At 31.3% G+C, this 16508-nt stretch overlaps 1 protein-coding gene across 6 annotated transcripts in view; it reads left to right on the top strand.

Moving 5' to 3' along the window:
* The window catches only part of LOC106680004 (very long chain fatty acid elongase 7), a 102677-nt gene that overhangs the window by 71134 nt on the left and 15035 nt on the right, over positions 1 to 16508 (top strand). For 4 of the 6 annotated variants that reach the window (XM_014419453.3, XM_067045771.1, XM_067045770.1 and 1 more), the window contains exon 2: positions 12392 to 12479. In XM_014419453.3, coding sequence (XP_014274939.1) covers positions 12401 to 12479 — 79 coding nt within the window. In that variant the 5' untranslated portion in view covers positions 12392 to 12400. Of the gene's footprint in view, positions 1 to 3201; positions 3239 to 7606; positions 7733 to 12391; positions 12480 to 16508 lie in introns of those variants that run through there. The other 2 variants (XM_014419455.3, XM_014419451.3) reach the window with 2 other exon arrangements.

Here is a 16508-nt window from a genome sequence, read left to right on the forward strand (position 1 = left end):
TTTAAGGTACGAATCGGTAATCATTATCCTGAGAAATTCCAGGTTCGGTCGGGTTTAAAACAAGGTAATTCTTTATCACCTATCTTATTTAATCTAGTACTAGAATACGTCATTAAAAGTGTGATGAATACCGAAAAGGTTTTAATTTTGGGTGGTAAAATACCGGTGCTTGGGTATGCTGATTATTTGTTATTAGTGGGTGAGGACAAAGAAACTATAGAAGTAAATACAACCATGCTAATAAACTCCATTAAAGAAATAGCTCTTGAAATAAATACGGATAAAACAAAATACATGGTTAGCAGTACGAACGCGAGCAATTTCTGTGATATAGATATAGGAGGAACTTCGTTTGAACAGGTAGATAGGTTTAAGTATTTAGGTTCTATGGTAACAAGAAAAAACGAAATTGATGAGGAAATAAAAGCTAGGATAAAGGCGGAAAATGCTTGTTATTTTTCAATTTTGAAACTGCTTAGCTCTCGCCTTCTATCGAAAAACGTAAAAATTAGATTTTAAAAAACTATTATCGTTCCCACTGTTCTTTATGGATGCGAGACGTGGCCTAAGGGATGAACAGCGTCTTAAGGTTTTCAAAAATAAAGTATTACGCAAAATATTCAGACCGCAAAAGGATGAATTAACGGGGGAATTTAGAAGATTACACAACACTGAATTAAGGGACCTGCACTCGGTAAATATAATTCAAATTATAGCATTGCGGCGTATATATTGGGTATGTAAGGTTGTTGGCCTTAGTAACGAGCGGTTCCCTAAAATGTTAGTAAACTCTAAACCAACGGGTAAACGTCCGAGGGGTAGACCGAAACGCTGATGGGAGAATTGCGTTAAAACTGATTTAGTGGAATTGGGTTTGGAGGGGCATCACTGGAAGGATGTATGCAGAGAGCGTTTGGTGGTATCGGCCTTTATTATTATTATTATCATGAAAACTGTTGCACCTAGACGTTATCAATTCCAGTACAGTACATTGAACTAGCTTTAATATAAGTACTGGCAGGCATTTGTTCCTCTCATAGTTCCAGAGATATGGTTTTTCACTGAACAGAAGGTCTTCTGAATAACGAAAAATTAACAGTTTGCAGATGAATATCATGTAAACAGGTATTTCTACTAATTGAGAGCTAATAAACATTAGTTTGTTGGACTAGTAATTTCCACGATATTTGCCAAAGTAAATTTTAAAAATATCGATTTTCCGTTGTTCGGGAAAAAATATTGTTTTGAGGAAAACTGTATTTGGGGAACTATTGAACGTAAATAGGTCTTAATATTTCAGCAAATTTACTCTAGTTTAAATGATGTTCTAGTAAGGTTTATAGTATTGTACTACAACAGTACAATACTATACAATAGTAGTACAATGCAATAGTATAATAGTAGTATTATATTGGATCATTTCCTACAAAATGTCAGTTTTCACAGGATTTTTATTTAGCAAACCAACTTATTTATTCAAAATACGTTTTCTAGATATTCGTGTTATTAACTTTTCAATCCTAGTGCTGAATAATTCGGGTATTTTTGAAGAAATTAAGTCAGATAATACGATTTTAGAATCATTTTACTTTTAAGGAAGTTCAAATTTCTAAACAGGTGGCAATCTGTTAGAGATAAGTCTTAGGAATAAGGGGGGATGGAAGGACTTCGTTACAAAGCTCGTTTAGTTTATTCACTGTCTGTCGTGAAACATGAGATCTGGAGTTGTGTAAGAGTTTAGGTCCCTTCCGAGTAACTAATGTAGCTTGTATTTTGATAAGTTTTTGAATCATTAAGTCAATATCACCGCAGTACGATGTGGATCTGACGGCTTCTAGGTAAAAAACAGAAATGAATTATTCCTGCTATTAATACCACACAGACACCAATATTTTTTTTGGGTGTAAATTTGGTTTTGGCATGTGTCCTGTTCTTTCGTCGATATTTAACCACTGACCTGACCAACGCCTGTTGCCATATAGAATCCATTTTTCATCACACGTGATTATCCTTTCAAAAAAAAAAAGAATGGTATTTATGCCTAGTAAGCAGTGAAACGCATGTCACATAACGCTTCAGGTGATACTATTCATTACGTTCATAAGGTACCCATAGATCTACCTTTTTTACTTTATCAATGATCTATTTTTTTTTTTTTTTTTTGCTCAAATCCTCCATTGAGGACATATATAGCCCCAGAGTATGTTAAGGTTTATTTCTCGGGGCCATCGCGAAATAAATATTGACTAGCCCAAGTGAGAATCGAACCTACAGCCTTCTGAACCAAGCGCACTGGGACCCTCGCCCCAGCCCGCTCAGCCATCAGGTCCTCCAAAGATCTTAAAGTGTTGAGAAATTGTGGATACATTTGTATTTAGCTGTAAGGGATTTCTTTCACAGTAAGCCTGCGTTCATCGCCGTCAGTTGCAGGTTGATTTCTTCCTCCGGGTATGTTATTGAAATTTGTGTTACCAGACAAAACATTTTCAAACCTCCGGCGAATGGTCCGTTCGTTAAACACTTTTTCCCGAACGCTGCAGTAATGTTTTTTGCAGCTTGGGCTGCCGAGTGACCATGTTCAAACTCATAAAAAAAAAAAAAATTACTCGAAAATCGGGTGTTTTCATTGTCATTTTTGATGGCATACTAAACCATGCTGAATAGTATAAAAAAAAAGAGAGGATTAATAACGAATCAGTATAACCTGTAAACATGAACAAGAAATACACTAATCCCACATTGAATTTCTGAATTAATAAAAAGATGTGTGAAAGTGGTTAGATTAAAAAACTGATTTTTGTAAGGCTTTACACAGCGGCCATTTTGAATTCTTCCAGACTATGCTTAGACAGTGTCAACAATTTTTACTAGTAATCATATATATTTTTCATTAAATTAATCAAAAATTAGGGTGAAATGACTTTCTTTTTTTTCGCTGGACTCTTGGGTTGTTACGTCTTCTTCAGGGTCGATGAGGAAAAGGAAAGTTCTGTGTTATCACCGATCCATATAAAAATTCATGAAGGGTTGACATGTATTGTGATTAGGTCATGCATTGTATCAGCAATTAAATGCAATCTTTTCATTTTGATTTGTGTTAATCCAGAAATATCAATATTCATTGTTGGTGATGATATAACAGAAAAAAAGGTGTTCAGGTTTTCACGGTCATTAACACCATTGCCTCTTCACGAATGCAGTAATTGGATTCCTTGAGGACATCCATTTATCTATAAACGTAAGTACTTTATTTTTAGTTTTTAATGAATTGAAATCGATTGTAAAATAAATAATAACTATTGTTTATCATCATCTAAATAATCATTTTAAAATATGAACAAGTCAGAGGAAACAAGTTGAAGATGCCTCCCCGTTAACACTGTAGTACATTAATTTCACTCATTATTTAAACTTTCACTTATCTATGTATGAAATATATAGTAAGGGGATTCATTGTGATCATGAAAAGCTTAAAATTTTGGGAACCTTGGGAAGGATCTAGGGTGGGAAGTGAAAGTAGGTGCTAAGTAAGATGCACGCACTGCACAAGATTTTTATTTATTGTAGCTCAAACTAGAAATTATGGATATTATATACTCAATGTATTTGTTCTTCATTTTTAAAAAAGTTATTTTTTTAATATTATTCTTTTGTTTAGAATTATAAATAATTACTTATTTATCGTCCTGTTATGATTCAACTGTTTTCTATCTAATTGTAAACATTGTCATTGAACATATATTTAAAAAATAGAAACACTCACACACGATGTTTTAAAATAAGTAATAATAAATAAATTTATCCTCCAGTAAAGATTTATAATTGTGTACGTAGATAATATTAAATTTAGGGCTTCTTTTCCAAGTTAAAAATAGTTATTTGTTGTAATTTTGAAGGATAGTAGTTCATCGTGAATCAAATTGATTTGATGTTGGTTCCTTACTGTCACTTCAAGTTTAGAATTACCTCTTTATACTTACTTTTCTCAAAACTTTCTCTAAACTTGCTATTCTTTGCTGTTCCAATAATTCCTGAGCTTTATCCAGGCCTGCCGACAGAGAGAGGCAAAGGAAGGAGGAAAAATTCCGGGACCCTGTTTAGAATTGACTAAAAAATCTATAATGAATAATATTATTTTATCTTTCTCTGAATAGACTAATTTATTAAAAATATTTACTTATATTGTTTTAAATATTAATATAATGTTTTCATAATGAACCTTAATCCATGCATTAATAATATTAATAAAATAAAACATAAGAAATATTGAGTGAGAAAAGGTGTATTTTGCTCCGTGCTCGGATCCAGCAGTCGCCGGCTCAGGATTTAGTTTTATGTGAGTAAAGATCTGTTTTCCGTAATTTTCAATGATATTTTTCTTTTCTTTTATCATTCGTTTCTAAAACTATAGAACTAAAAATGTGTTACAGTAATTAATCAAATAATAACTTAATTTGAAAGAAAAAAAAACTTGTCTATTAAATTTACACTTGCAGCTCTTAACTGTTATTGACAATTCAAAATAAAAAAATATTACTCATTGAGGAATACAGTGTGAATGAAACATTTTCCTTTAACAGCATAAGAGAAAATAATTTTAATGGCATTGAGTCCTCTGTTGACTACATCGTATTTCCGTATAATGGTATGCAGTTTGCCTTCACATAAGCTATTCACAGCAATTACGTTCGGGTATCGTCCCTAACCGGTTTAAATCAGTTTTATTTCTTTTAAATTGCTAATGTTATTTTTTTGTAATACCTCTGCTATTAATCATGTATTATTAAATTACAATAATATATATCAAGACCGCATTTAGATACCAATTTTTTCAGAGATTATAATGAATGTATCTGGTCCAGACTCTGCAAATTGTAACCCCACACCGCGCAAGCGGTAAAGGGGATAAAATGATTATCGTGATGATAATGAATTAAGTCTCTTTTGGTAGTGAATTCGACTTGGTAGCTTGTTCCAGTTCTTCCCATTACTAAAGTCTATTAAGTTTCTTCTCGAAATTCTCAAGACTCTAAAAAAAAAAATAGGGTGTGTCAATCGAGTCTTGAACACCCTGTACATTCATAATTTGTAATAATCATAATATAATTCAATTTATAATAAATCTATGAAAAAACAAGAAAGATGTTTTATTTTCAACTAATTAAAGGTTATTAAATAAAAACAATATATCGCAAATTAAATCTGGTAACTTGGTCAGGCGGTTGCAATAGGTTTTTTTTTTTGACCTTGTTTCAATCTGGCAGTCCTGACGAAGCCCTGCACAGTGGGGCGAAACGTTGATTAACAATAGTTTTCTTTTACTATTTTGATACCATTATTGAACCCCACCATGGCTATCTTCCTACATCAATCACTACATTAGTTATGAATTAATAATTAACCAATTATTTTAATTTTAAATATTAAGCTTACGCAAATTCTCTATTTTATTTTTAGCGCACATTAGATACAACAAAATCCCATAATACTGATTGGAAGGTTAAAAAATAGTTAGAAAGGCTCTTTCACGGTCAATTTTTACTAACAATATTATTGAAGTGATAAAAATACTGAAATTATTAATGAGCGTTTATGATAGGCATTGATGGAGTGAAGTCCGATACTTTCACGGTAATGCTGTCCTGCAGTATTTTCATAAGTATTTTTTTATTCAGTAATTGTTGACCATTTAAGGGCTGCATTAGATTGTTGAATAATATTTGTCACTTGTTATTTCAAAAACTTGGTCAACATTGGACATTTGGGACAGTGGGTACTAAGAAAAAGCTATAAAGTTGGTAACACGGATTCGGTTTCGGGTCAAGGGCCCTGAAATAAAAATTAAATATTTACCTACACTATACTAAACATTTACAAGAGAATAGTCCGAAAGTAATCAATCTTAAATATTTGTTTTTATTACGCCTGCCGCAGGAACACGTTAAGTATATATCATATGTACAATTAATAATAGACTATAATTATATGATGTAGTAATACTAATAGAATTGAGGTATTGAGTGATGTTTTCAAATAATTTAATATAGAGTCTCCTACAATTGCTTGCTGTTAGGTTTTTTACAATTGGTTTACGTTGCCCTACTGACACACTGCTGAGGTCGACTGAAAGTATTTGATGAGTTGCACATTCTGGTGATGTCCTCTCCGAAAGATTCATCTACCGGACAAAATTTTTGAAGTTAACCAATTGGAAAGGAAAAATTTAAACTTTTTTTATGTTTCATATTCACAGAATAATTTATTAAGCAACTTTTTTTTTTTATTAGAAGGCATCAATCTATAGTATTTCTCCTTATTTTTTCATCTGAGTAATTTAGTATCGTACATACTTCAATTTTTTTTATTAATATTGCAGCTTATTAATTCTCAATCTTCAGGCATTTCTAAAAATCGTTAGGAAGTACTGTTTATTACAGTACAATTTTTTTTAAAAAATAAAAAAAATTAATTAATTTGAAAATTAATACAAACATTTTTTGGAAGGAATGTATTTATGAGTGATCTAATGAGAAGGATGTTTTGTAAATTTAGAATGAAAGGAATCTTTTTTCTCGTGATAGGGCTCTCTAGTCATCTTGATGCATCTTAGCTCTTCACTTGGAACCTACTGATATCCTCTCTTTTCCAAATTATTGTATGAGAGAGAATATTTAGGAAATGTAAACACTTCTAGATAGATTTCTAAGTTCGAATCCGGCAAGGTAGATAATTATTTTCTTGTACATTGTAGCCATGAGTCAACCCTATAGGTTATGGAGTCTTCCTGGTATCCGCCCAGTCTCATAAATTTGGTGCCTTTAATTGGGTAAAAAACTGGAGGTCTAGCGTGATTCTGACCAAATCGCCTCCTTGCACTACCGTTGGTCTACTGACAGTACTTCCTTACAAAGTACTGCACCCTTAACCCTTCATGGGTTGTAGTGGTACAGATTTTAATTTAAATTTAAACACTTTTAGATAATATTGGCTCCATCCATCTTGGTTTGGAGATCATTGAACAACCATTTTTAAAGGCGGTGTTACACTATGATTTTGTTGTTATATAACAATAATGTCATTTAAAGCTGAAATATATTTATATACATAAAAAAACCTTTAACTACAGTGATATATATTTATTCGTTTCGATTTTTATAAACATTAGCCATATTGATTATTAGAAATAAATTTCACAATACACAGGCCTGGTTTGTGATTTTTTTTTTTTAATTACACGAAAAATTCTGAAATTTGAAAGAAAAATTCTTCTATTAGAGAACGAGAGTGAATTAGATGAGAAAATATGTATATGCTTTTAAATGAAATTACACAGTAGCTTCAAATAAATAGTGAAACTGACCGCTCGTAGGACAAGTTATTAGGACCACAAGGTTAAATATAATAATGAAAAAATAAGATTTTTTTTACCCTGCTTGAATGATAAAATAATGTGGATAAAAAACGAATATGTATAACTACGGAAGGTACCGAAAAAGATCGGTACTCGCAAACCTTCCTTCTATACATAAGTAATTAATAACACCCCACGACTAATGCCGAAACTAGCCGAAGACGCCCGATAGCCCTCGACTCCTCTGGCCTTACCAGTGACAGGAGAACCTTCTTCGAAAGATCATACATTGTTATCAGGAGGTCAAGTGTGGATGTTGCCGTTGTTGGGGTGGGTTAGGTCATTTTCTAACCTGGACTAAAGGCTTGGTGGCGCATTTAAGTGAGTTAGCAAATGATAATTATATTGTGTATGCCGTTAGCAAATGGTAATTATATTGTGTATGCCGTATTTCACTCCATTCATTACATAGATTGATACCATAAAATATTCAATGTCAAATTATTTCGATTAATTTATTCAGAAGTGTTGATATTATTGTTAGCCGGATACATTTTAATGTAATGTAGTGAAAATATTACAGTTGTTACTTTATATAAACGTTGTAGCTCTTTAATACATTTGGTTATCAAAAGTTTAAACAAATGAGTAATAGATTTATTATTTTGTCTCAGTCGAAATTTTTGTAATTTTCAAAATTTAATTTTCTTCCTGAAGGTATAATGAGATAGCTCAAAAAAGGTCGCTTTGGGAAATCTTCACTTTAAGTAATAGTAAACTTGAGTTTCATGTTGATTTAAATTTATTTTTATTTAACAGAACGTATTCTGATAAATAAAAAAGATCATTTTTGAATTGTCCTATTAAACCTACAGAAAGACGAGATTCCCTTAGCTATGGAAACAATTGGGAATCCGGTATAACATTTTATTTCTTATGATAATATATCAATATGTTTTATTACCTGAAAATTAAGTTATATATTGAACCATTTTCTATAAAAAAACAAATTAAGTGAAAATTTGATCCGAAATTCAAATTTAATAGTATTTCAATTGAGGTATTTTCACAACACGATAATGTTTGAATTATTCCTGCTGAAAGACGATATTCCCTTAGCAATGAAGACAATAGGCAATCCTGCATAACATTTTATTTCTTATGATAATATATAAATGTGTTTTGTTTTCTGCAGATTAAATTAAGTTTGGAACCATTTTCTGTAAAAAAAAGAAGTGAAAAATTGACCCGAAATTCAAATTTAAAAGTATTTCAACAGAGGTGTTCTGACAGCACGATAATTTTTTTATTGTTCCACTATTCCTACTGAAAAACGATATTCCCTTAGCAATGCAGGCAATAGGCAATCCTGCATAACATTTTATTTTTATAACTCATAAATATATTTTGTTATCAAAAAATAAAATTATATTTAAGGAAATTAAACTTTAAAAAAAAAAATTGAATTAACTGCAAATTAGAACTGAATTTTTGGTATATTTAAATTTACCAATATTTCAGAACCATTTTAGAGTTTTTGCCTCATTATTCATGCCAAAAGGCGATATTCCCTAGGCAATACATGATATAGGCAATCCGGCATAACATTTTACTGCTTATAATTTATAAAAAAACTTTATAAACTCATTTCGCAGTATTTCTCGACTATAGAAAGCTGTGTAAAAATCAAGAACACTTGAAGTGTATAGATATTATCCAATGTTTCGTTCAAAAGAAAAAAAAATCTATGATAACTAATATTATTCAAATATTGTCTCGGTCGCTCAATGAAATTATTGTGAGCTTATTATGAGATTTTGTTAAAATAGTCTAATTTTCTTCAGATTTTGTATTTTACAATGGGTCAGTCTTACACCCTCTTCCCAAAATCTTGTAAATTGCATACCGTTGTGTTCCTTGCAGTTAAAAAAAAAAGCAATGCTTCCAGAAAAAAAGCTGTCGCCTTATGCCCAAATGGCATACATCATAGATGGCGGCCTTATGAATTTGAATTGAGTTACGTTTTCGCCACTGTCATTCAACATTTTTTGAAATTTGGTCATAATACTTGTTTAAGGCCGGGACAATAGATAAGTAGTTACACATAAAGTAGAGATAAAATAAAGACCGTTTTAGATTCTAAACTATTTTAATATAAGATGCTCACTAAGTATCAAATTCACATTTAAGAAACTGTGTGAAAATACGATGCATTCCATTTTGGTGCCACAGATTTATCTTTTTAAAGAAGAATAATTATTTCTTTATTTTTTGGTACTTTTCGTTGTTGTTAGCCATTTCGTAATTACTGCACTTGAACTCTGACTTTCGTCTGAACGACTAGAAAAAAACTTATTTTATTGGTAATATTTAGTGTCCAAGACAACTAATTTTTTTCATGTTTCATAATTCTCTGACCATATAGATTCATGAAAGGTCCATAGTGGAATTAAATCAAATGCGGAACGATCGAAAATGTAACTCATATCAAATTAGTTTGGGCGCCATTTTCACACGGTACGGACACTTTTTTTTCTCGAAATATTGGCTTTTCCAAAAATTAACAACTACAGGGACCACGAGGATGTGCAAAATATAAGAATGTGAGGGGTGATGTACGGTGAATATATTGGGAAATCTTAGATTTTCCTCCATCAATAAATGTTTGTATTAACTCCCATACTAGAACCCCCAAAAGAGGTTCAAAAAGCAGCACTTGCAAAAAAAAAAAATTCTATGTTTTATTTCTAAATATATTGTGAATAACATCTGATGATCGCTTTGGATGCAACCTCTAAAGGCAGAGTTTGCGACACTATTGCCTCATGAGCATAAATCTTTTTATACAAAGAGCCCCTAACAATAGATGCCTATCAAAGCCATGCCAGTCGAAGTAGTCTTCATTGAAACTTAACAAGCGATTCTTTAATTACTTTTTAATTCTCTATTCGCTGTTTTTAAAGCCCTCTTATCAGGTTCAGTTGTAGGTAAAATTAAATTTATTTTTTCGACAACAGTCCTTCCAGGCGCTTCTGTTGCTGTTTTACATTGCTATTTTCCTTTTTGCCTTTTTTTTTTTTTAAATCGTTTATAAATTAGTTATTTATTTTATATATTTGTGTCATTATTGAAATACACCATAGCACTCTTACTAAAGTTCATATTTAATTCTGTAAGAGATCGGTAAAATTCCTCCTTATTTCAGTGAAATAAGGAAATTCATATATAATGAAATTTAAATTTGCTTAATTTTAGTGAATAAAAAGTACAAATTTCTCAACGTTTCATTGTTCATTATTGCTTTCAATAATGTATCATCACTTAAAATTAAGTAAAATACCAATTTAATTAACCTGCAACATTGCAATCCACAAAGGCTCTTGGGCCTTAGTATTAAGAAACTATTGTTATTTAACCAACTTTCAATGAATGCCATGGAACCCACTGTGTAGAGGCTGATTGTGACCCTGGGGGGTGTACTGAGCACAGAGTCGATCCACGGCTGATATCACAGAATAAATAAAGTTATCTGCCACTGCTGGATTCGAACTTATTCCTTAGAGTTAAGTGGCCAGTACCTTATATACACAGCTGCCCCTCATCCAGAAATAATTTTTTTAATTTTACTTTACGCGTTAAATATATTTCTTTAATTATAACTCTTATTGAAAAAAATAGATAAATAAAATGTGTTATATTGCTTCAGTGGAACTGTAATAGTCACTTTCTTCCCTAGTATCACTTAGTTCCCTAGTAATAGTCAATTTCTTTCCTAGTTGAAAATTTATTAAAGGCTTTGGTTGGTACCGTGAAAAGAAATACATCTACAAATCTAAAACGGGCTAATACGATTATACCTCAATAGAGGGTAAAATCATATTTTTATAGGTGAAATAAGTACATTTAGCTGCTTTGATTTGATAGTGGTGTAACCATTGCAATTTCATTTTGTACTGGACGTATTCCAAAGATAGTACTGTAGACGGGGGTTACTTTCTCCTCTGAGGTCTCACTTCAGTCCCGGCTTTGGATGCGAGTACATATGACATCAACCCATCTGATTGTAAGGAAAGGTGCAAAGTGAAGGGAATAAGGACAAGCAAAAATTGTACATGCTAATTACTAGTGGTTCAGCTGTTGATGAAGTAGCGGTTGTAACCTACGAAAGATCCGGACTACACAACCTACACGTTACGTGTCTCTTTCAGGAGATAGGGTGTACCGCTTGTACTCTGCAGTAGTATTTATCTCCTATTAGATCATCCCACGAATGGAGACAGTAATTAATTACACGTTAAAGGTATATGAAACGGTCATGATTTGATGAATGAAAAACTAATTTTTTTTAATTTTAGACCGTAAGAATAAAATCCTGTTAATTTCTTTAGCAAACAGACTGTAAATCTAGCAAACTGCTGATTTGTTTAATTGTAAATTTTATATAAGTTAAGTTTTGGTTCCCTAATTCTGCCTAGGCTGAAACGGATAATTCGGACGCTTGCCACGGGTGCCAAATGTCAAATAGAATTTTATTATTAAAAAAATACTTGTTTCTATTTGCTGATTGTTTTGTGTCCCTCACAAGGATTTATTGTTTTTAAACGAAATAAAAGGTTATGGCAAACCCTTTCACATTTCATACTTCACAAATATTTGATAAGTATTTGACAAAGGGTCGGGCACTAATGAGGAACCGACTTACGAAAGTTAAGTTTAGAATACCTTTCATTATGAAAGTCCTAGTCTTGATTACGCATACAAATTTTTAACGATCCTCGTCTAGTTTCGTAAATTTATATAATACATTTTTTTTTGGTGCGTAATTATACAATTGTAGAGTTTATACACATTAATTTATAATAGAAAGAAGCGGAATAAACCAAGAACATTTAGTTAGTCCTTCTTCATTTCTGTTCGTCCTGATTCCTTTCGTGTTACCTATAGTAAAAATCTATTTAGGGTATAATTATCACATTTTGAACAAAATTATTGATTGACTGATTATTTATTTATTTTTATTTTTTTAATTGTTTTTTTCAGGTAGCAGCCATGGCAGAAATCACTCAAAAGTTGACATGGCCAGGCGACGAGCATTTGAAGACAGGGGTGGATTTCTCGTCCCCATCTGGTATGTAATCTATTAAGTAGGATAGTTATATGATAATAATCACTTACAAAGTTTACTTTGGTCATTTTAGAATTTCTACAGTTGAAGTAATGAAATAAGCAATACTCATCTCTTCTTCATTTTTTTTTTTACTTTCATTTGCCTATGTATGGAATATAAAATGAAGGGAAGTTGCGATCGTGGAAAATTTGAAAGTTGAGTTTTTGACGAAAATACAGTTTTTTGAACTACCCACACTCAGAATAACGAAGTCTCGCAACATAGTCTACGAAAAAAAAGGAAATTTCTAACTAATACTGAAATTAGATATTTAGAGCAAGCGTATGCCTGGGATGTCACAGCCACTTTTTCTATACAATTGAACAATTTATATCAATTTCACACCTTTATCGATTTTCTGAAAAACGGCTCAAAATTTTTTTGATTAAACTCCGTATATCAATGTATAATCAAGTGGTATTTAATATCAGATTTGTATTATTCTCATTGAAATTTTTTGGTAGGACTTAAATGATGAACTTTAATTTTGTTGTGAAATAATTAACCATCCCTTATTGTTAGCAGTGGTAACACACGGTAAAATATGAACTATGAAATATTCTGTCAATTAACTAAAGGATAAAAACGAGAAATAGAGACAGAAGTTTTGAGAATGGAAAATCGGGGACAGCCGAATGTGCCCGATTTCTCCCGATCCTGATTATACGTACACGGTTTTGTTATCTTTTGGTGACTATTATATTATAGGAATAAAGTTTATATTCATTTTTCACAACTCAATAAACCTTTTAATACAAATTTTCATCGTAACAGAAAAATTTAAAAAAATTATTAAAAATTTTCGCCTTCCATATTGGTAAAAATTGTGTAATGCCAACACCACGATTTTTTAAAAACTAATCTGAGATTGTTATTCATATGATTTAACAAAGAAATTTCGGGCCCATTTCTTGTTTCCAAAGAAATGTAAAATAAAGCCATGTTCTTACCTTTCACTTACTCTAAAAATAGTCTCTAAAGATGCTATCTCGTTAGGAAGTCTTGGGTACGCTAAGGATTTTTATAGAATCGATTTTCCACTAAATTTAAAAAAAATATTTTGAATTAAATTCTTTATATCATTGAATGTCAGTTAGGTCTTTTCCTCATTGAAATAGTTTGACAGAGCTTAAATGTGGAATTTTCAAAATGATTTCATTTGAAGTAGCTTTAGTTTTGTTTATTTGAAATAATCAACCATCTCACGTTAATGCTCCTAGTGAAAAATGAATAAATACAAACCATGATAGGATTTGATAATTAACTTAAGTAGATAAGAGGACGAATATTTTTTCAAGATTGAAAACACTTTTCCGGAAATAACAGTAGTAATTCAAACGTATTATATATTGTTGGAAAGTCAAAGATTATATAAATCAGTCAAAGATTATAACATAGAAAATTGTAGAAGGTAATGGAGATTAACGAAAATGCCTAAATAAAAGCTGTAAGATGAGTTTGACTATGAGAACGCATGCACCAGTCCCTTTTGTTAGTCTTATATATTTTTCAACATCATTGTTATTAAAAGATTAATTATTTTGTTTATTGCAGTTAACCTATATATAAACCTTTCAGTTGAAAGGATGCTCAACTCTTTAAAATCAGTCTTGTATTTTCAGTATTAATTATATAACAATTTAGCACTGAATAAATGGTTAAGAGTAGAATTTATGTTATAGATAACTGTTATATTTTTATATTTCTGCAACACTTTTGCAACGAGAAATATAAATAAAAGCATTTTTCAGAAAACTGTTGAAATCGGAGATTGTCAATCTGTTAACTAAACGGTCCATTTGGTAAATTAGTACGAGAAAGTATTGCCGCAATAAATGATAAAAATAATTTTTTTTTGTTTCGAAAGGAGCAAGGAATAATTTCAATTCAAAGTAAGGTAGGTGGTAAGTGAAGTTGTGTGATGCGGGCAACGAACTAGATTTTTGTGAAGAAACATTGGTGAATAATTCTAAACTGGCCAAACTAATTGTTATTATTAAATAAGGAAACTAATTAATTATTGAATAATATATTTTAAGACATGGAATTTGACGCTAGCGTGAGTGACATGAGGCCCAGTGACACAACTTTCCAAAGTTACGTCATTTTAATCCTAAGGTCAAGTTGAAGTTGTTCACAGACTCGGGAGGTTGATGACTTGCCTTGGGATATGTTACGTCTAGAATCTCCTATAAGCAACTAATTAAAATATGTATCAACCTACTTCAAAAAAGGGATGAGTTCTCGATTCAGGATGTATATATAACTTATATTATGTTCGCACAAGTAGTTGGTACCATTTTCGTCTGGTCCCATTTAAGTATCAATTGATAGGGAAGACATTTGCTATCGTTAAAACTATTTATCTAATAATTTATTTATTGTAATAAAACGACATTTCACGATCAAATGAGCTCGCTCGAACAGTGTAATATGTTAGGGTCGGTTTCGATTGACGTTAAAGCAACGTGTCTGTTTCATATTTATGATTTTGCATCGATTCCAAATAATGCCTTTTTTTTTTTTGTGTCAGATATATTCATCCAAAAAATAAAAAATGTCCTTACGGTAAAATAATTTTATTCTCTTTTTGTATTTCTTTGTTTCCAGAGCAGCCTGGTTGGTCTTAAAAGGTTGTTATAACATTTTTTTAGTTTTTTCAATAGTAATGAGATGGTTAGTCCCTAGCCAAAGTCATCCCTAGCTTTTTACAATGCTATAATTATTGAAAATTTATAAATAGTAATAGTTATGTAATTAAACAATGAAAAAGAAAGTAACGGACAAAAACAAATGATATTTACATAACTTATAAAATAAACAATTGACTTATACAGGAAAATAGTTTAAGAAAAGGAAAAATAGAAATAAGATTATTATAATAATAAAATTAACAGGATGACTCGTTCTAGTCTTCAGGGTGTGCTTGGGTTGCATGTGTTGTAACCTATATTTTCATGAATCTAGTTTTAGAAATCAATAAACAAATTTGGTTTTGTGTCTGTTTGCCTGTAGTAAAATTTGATTTCGGGTATAATCAGTCGAATCGATTATCTAATTTTTATGAAGTTTCCTTTCAATGTTTTTAAAATGACTCGTCTGTTTCAACTCAAATTTGGAGTTCTCAGTAGTGTTGAATTTTCAAGCAAGTGTTGGAGATTAGTGCAGATCTGGTCTAATTTTTTTTTTTTTTCAAATTTCGTCAATTGCTTTCGCTTACGCTAGCGAAAAACTAGTTTGCCATAAAAACTAATAATGTTCCATCTCTCATAGACTTCTTTTACCTACAATAGATGAAAGAGTAACCATAGCAGTCATTAAGGCATCATCGAAAAATTTATAATTATTTGAAGAAATTAACCCTCTGAATGAAATTGATAACTTGGAGTTAATTAAATGCAAACCTAATTCAGTAAAATCACGCTGAACCGGTATTGAGCCAGAGCACACTCGAATAACATTTACGGAGGGTATTTTGCATACAGTACGTTTTACGTCAGTTGAACTACGGAGGACAAACAAAAAGGCCAAGGAAGAATGGGAAAGAACAGAAAAAAAAAAATGGAAAAAATATAGACGACATTCAGGTTTGAATGTACGACGCAAAGAAGATATGGGTATTTTCAATGACATTGTCTGATATCGCTAGCGTGAATGAAATTTAATTTGAAGGTCCGTAACAATTAGTACAAAAGCCAGGAAGAAAAAAAGGCAGTTATCTCACCCCAATTTTAGATTACTTTAATGAAAACTATGTATAATTAATAGTCAAAATTGATGAGTCCACTAAGTATAGTTAGGGAGACTAAAAAATGGCGGCTGTTTCAAAACCTTAAAAAACACTAATATTTCATTCCGAGCTCTATATATTAAAAACTACCAACAACACTAGAAAACCTAATACTACATTATTTAAAGAAGAGTAAATTTGCTGAAATGTTAGCCTTAAAAGAGCTATTTACGTCCAATAGTTCTGGAGATATAGCTTTT

Source organism: Halyomorpha halys, unplaced genomic scaffold (assembly GCF_000696795.3).
Source record: "Halyomorpha halys isolate HHAL.00 unplaced genomic scaffold, Hhal_1.1 Scaffold238.1, whole genome shotgun sequence".
Taxonomy (NCBI): domain Eukaryota; kingdom Metazoa; phylum Arthropoda; class Insecta; order Hemiptera; family Pentatomidae; genus Halyomorpha; species Halyomorpha halys.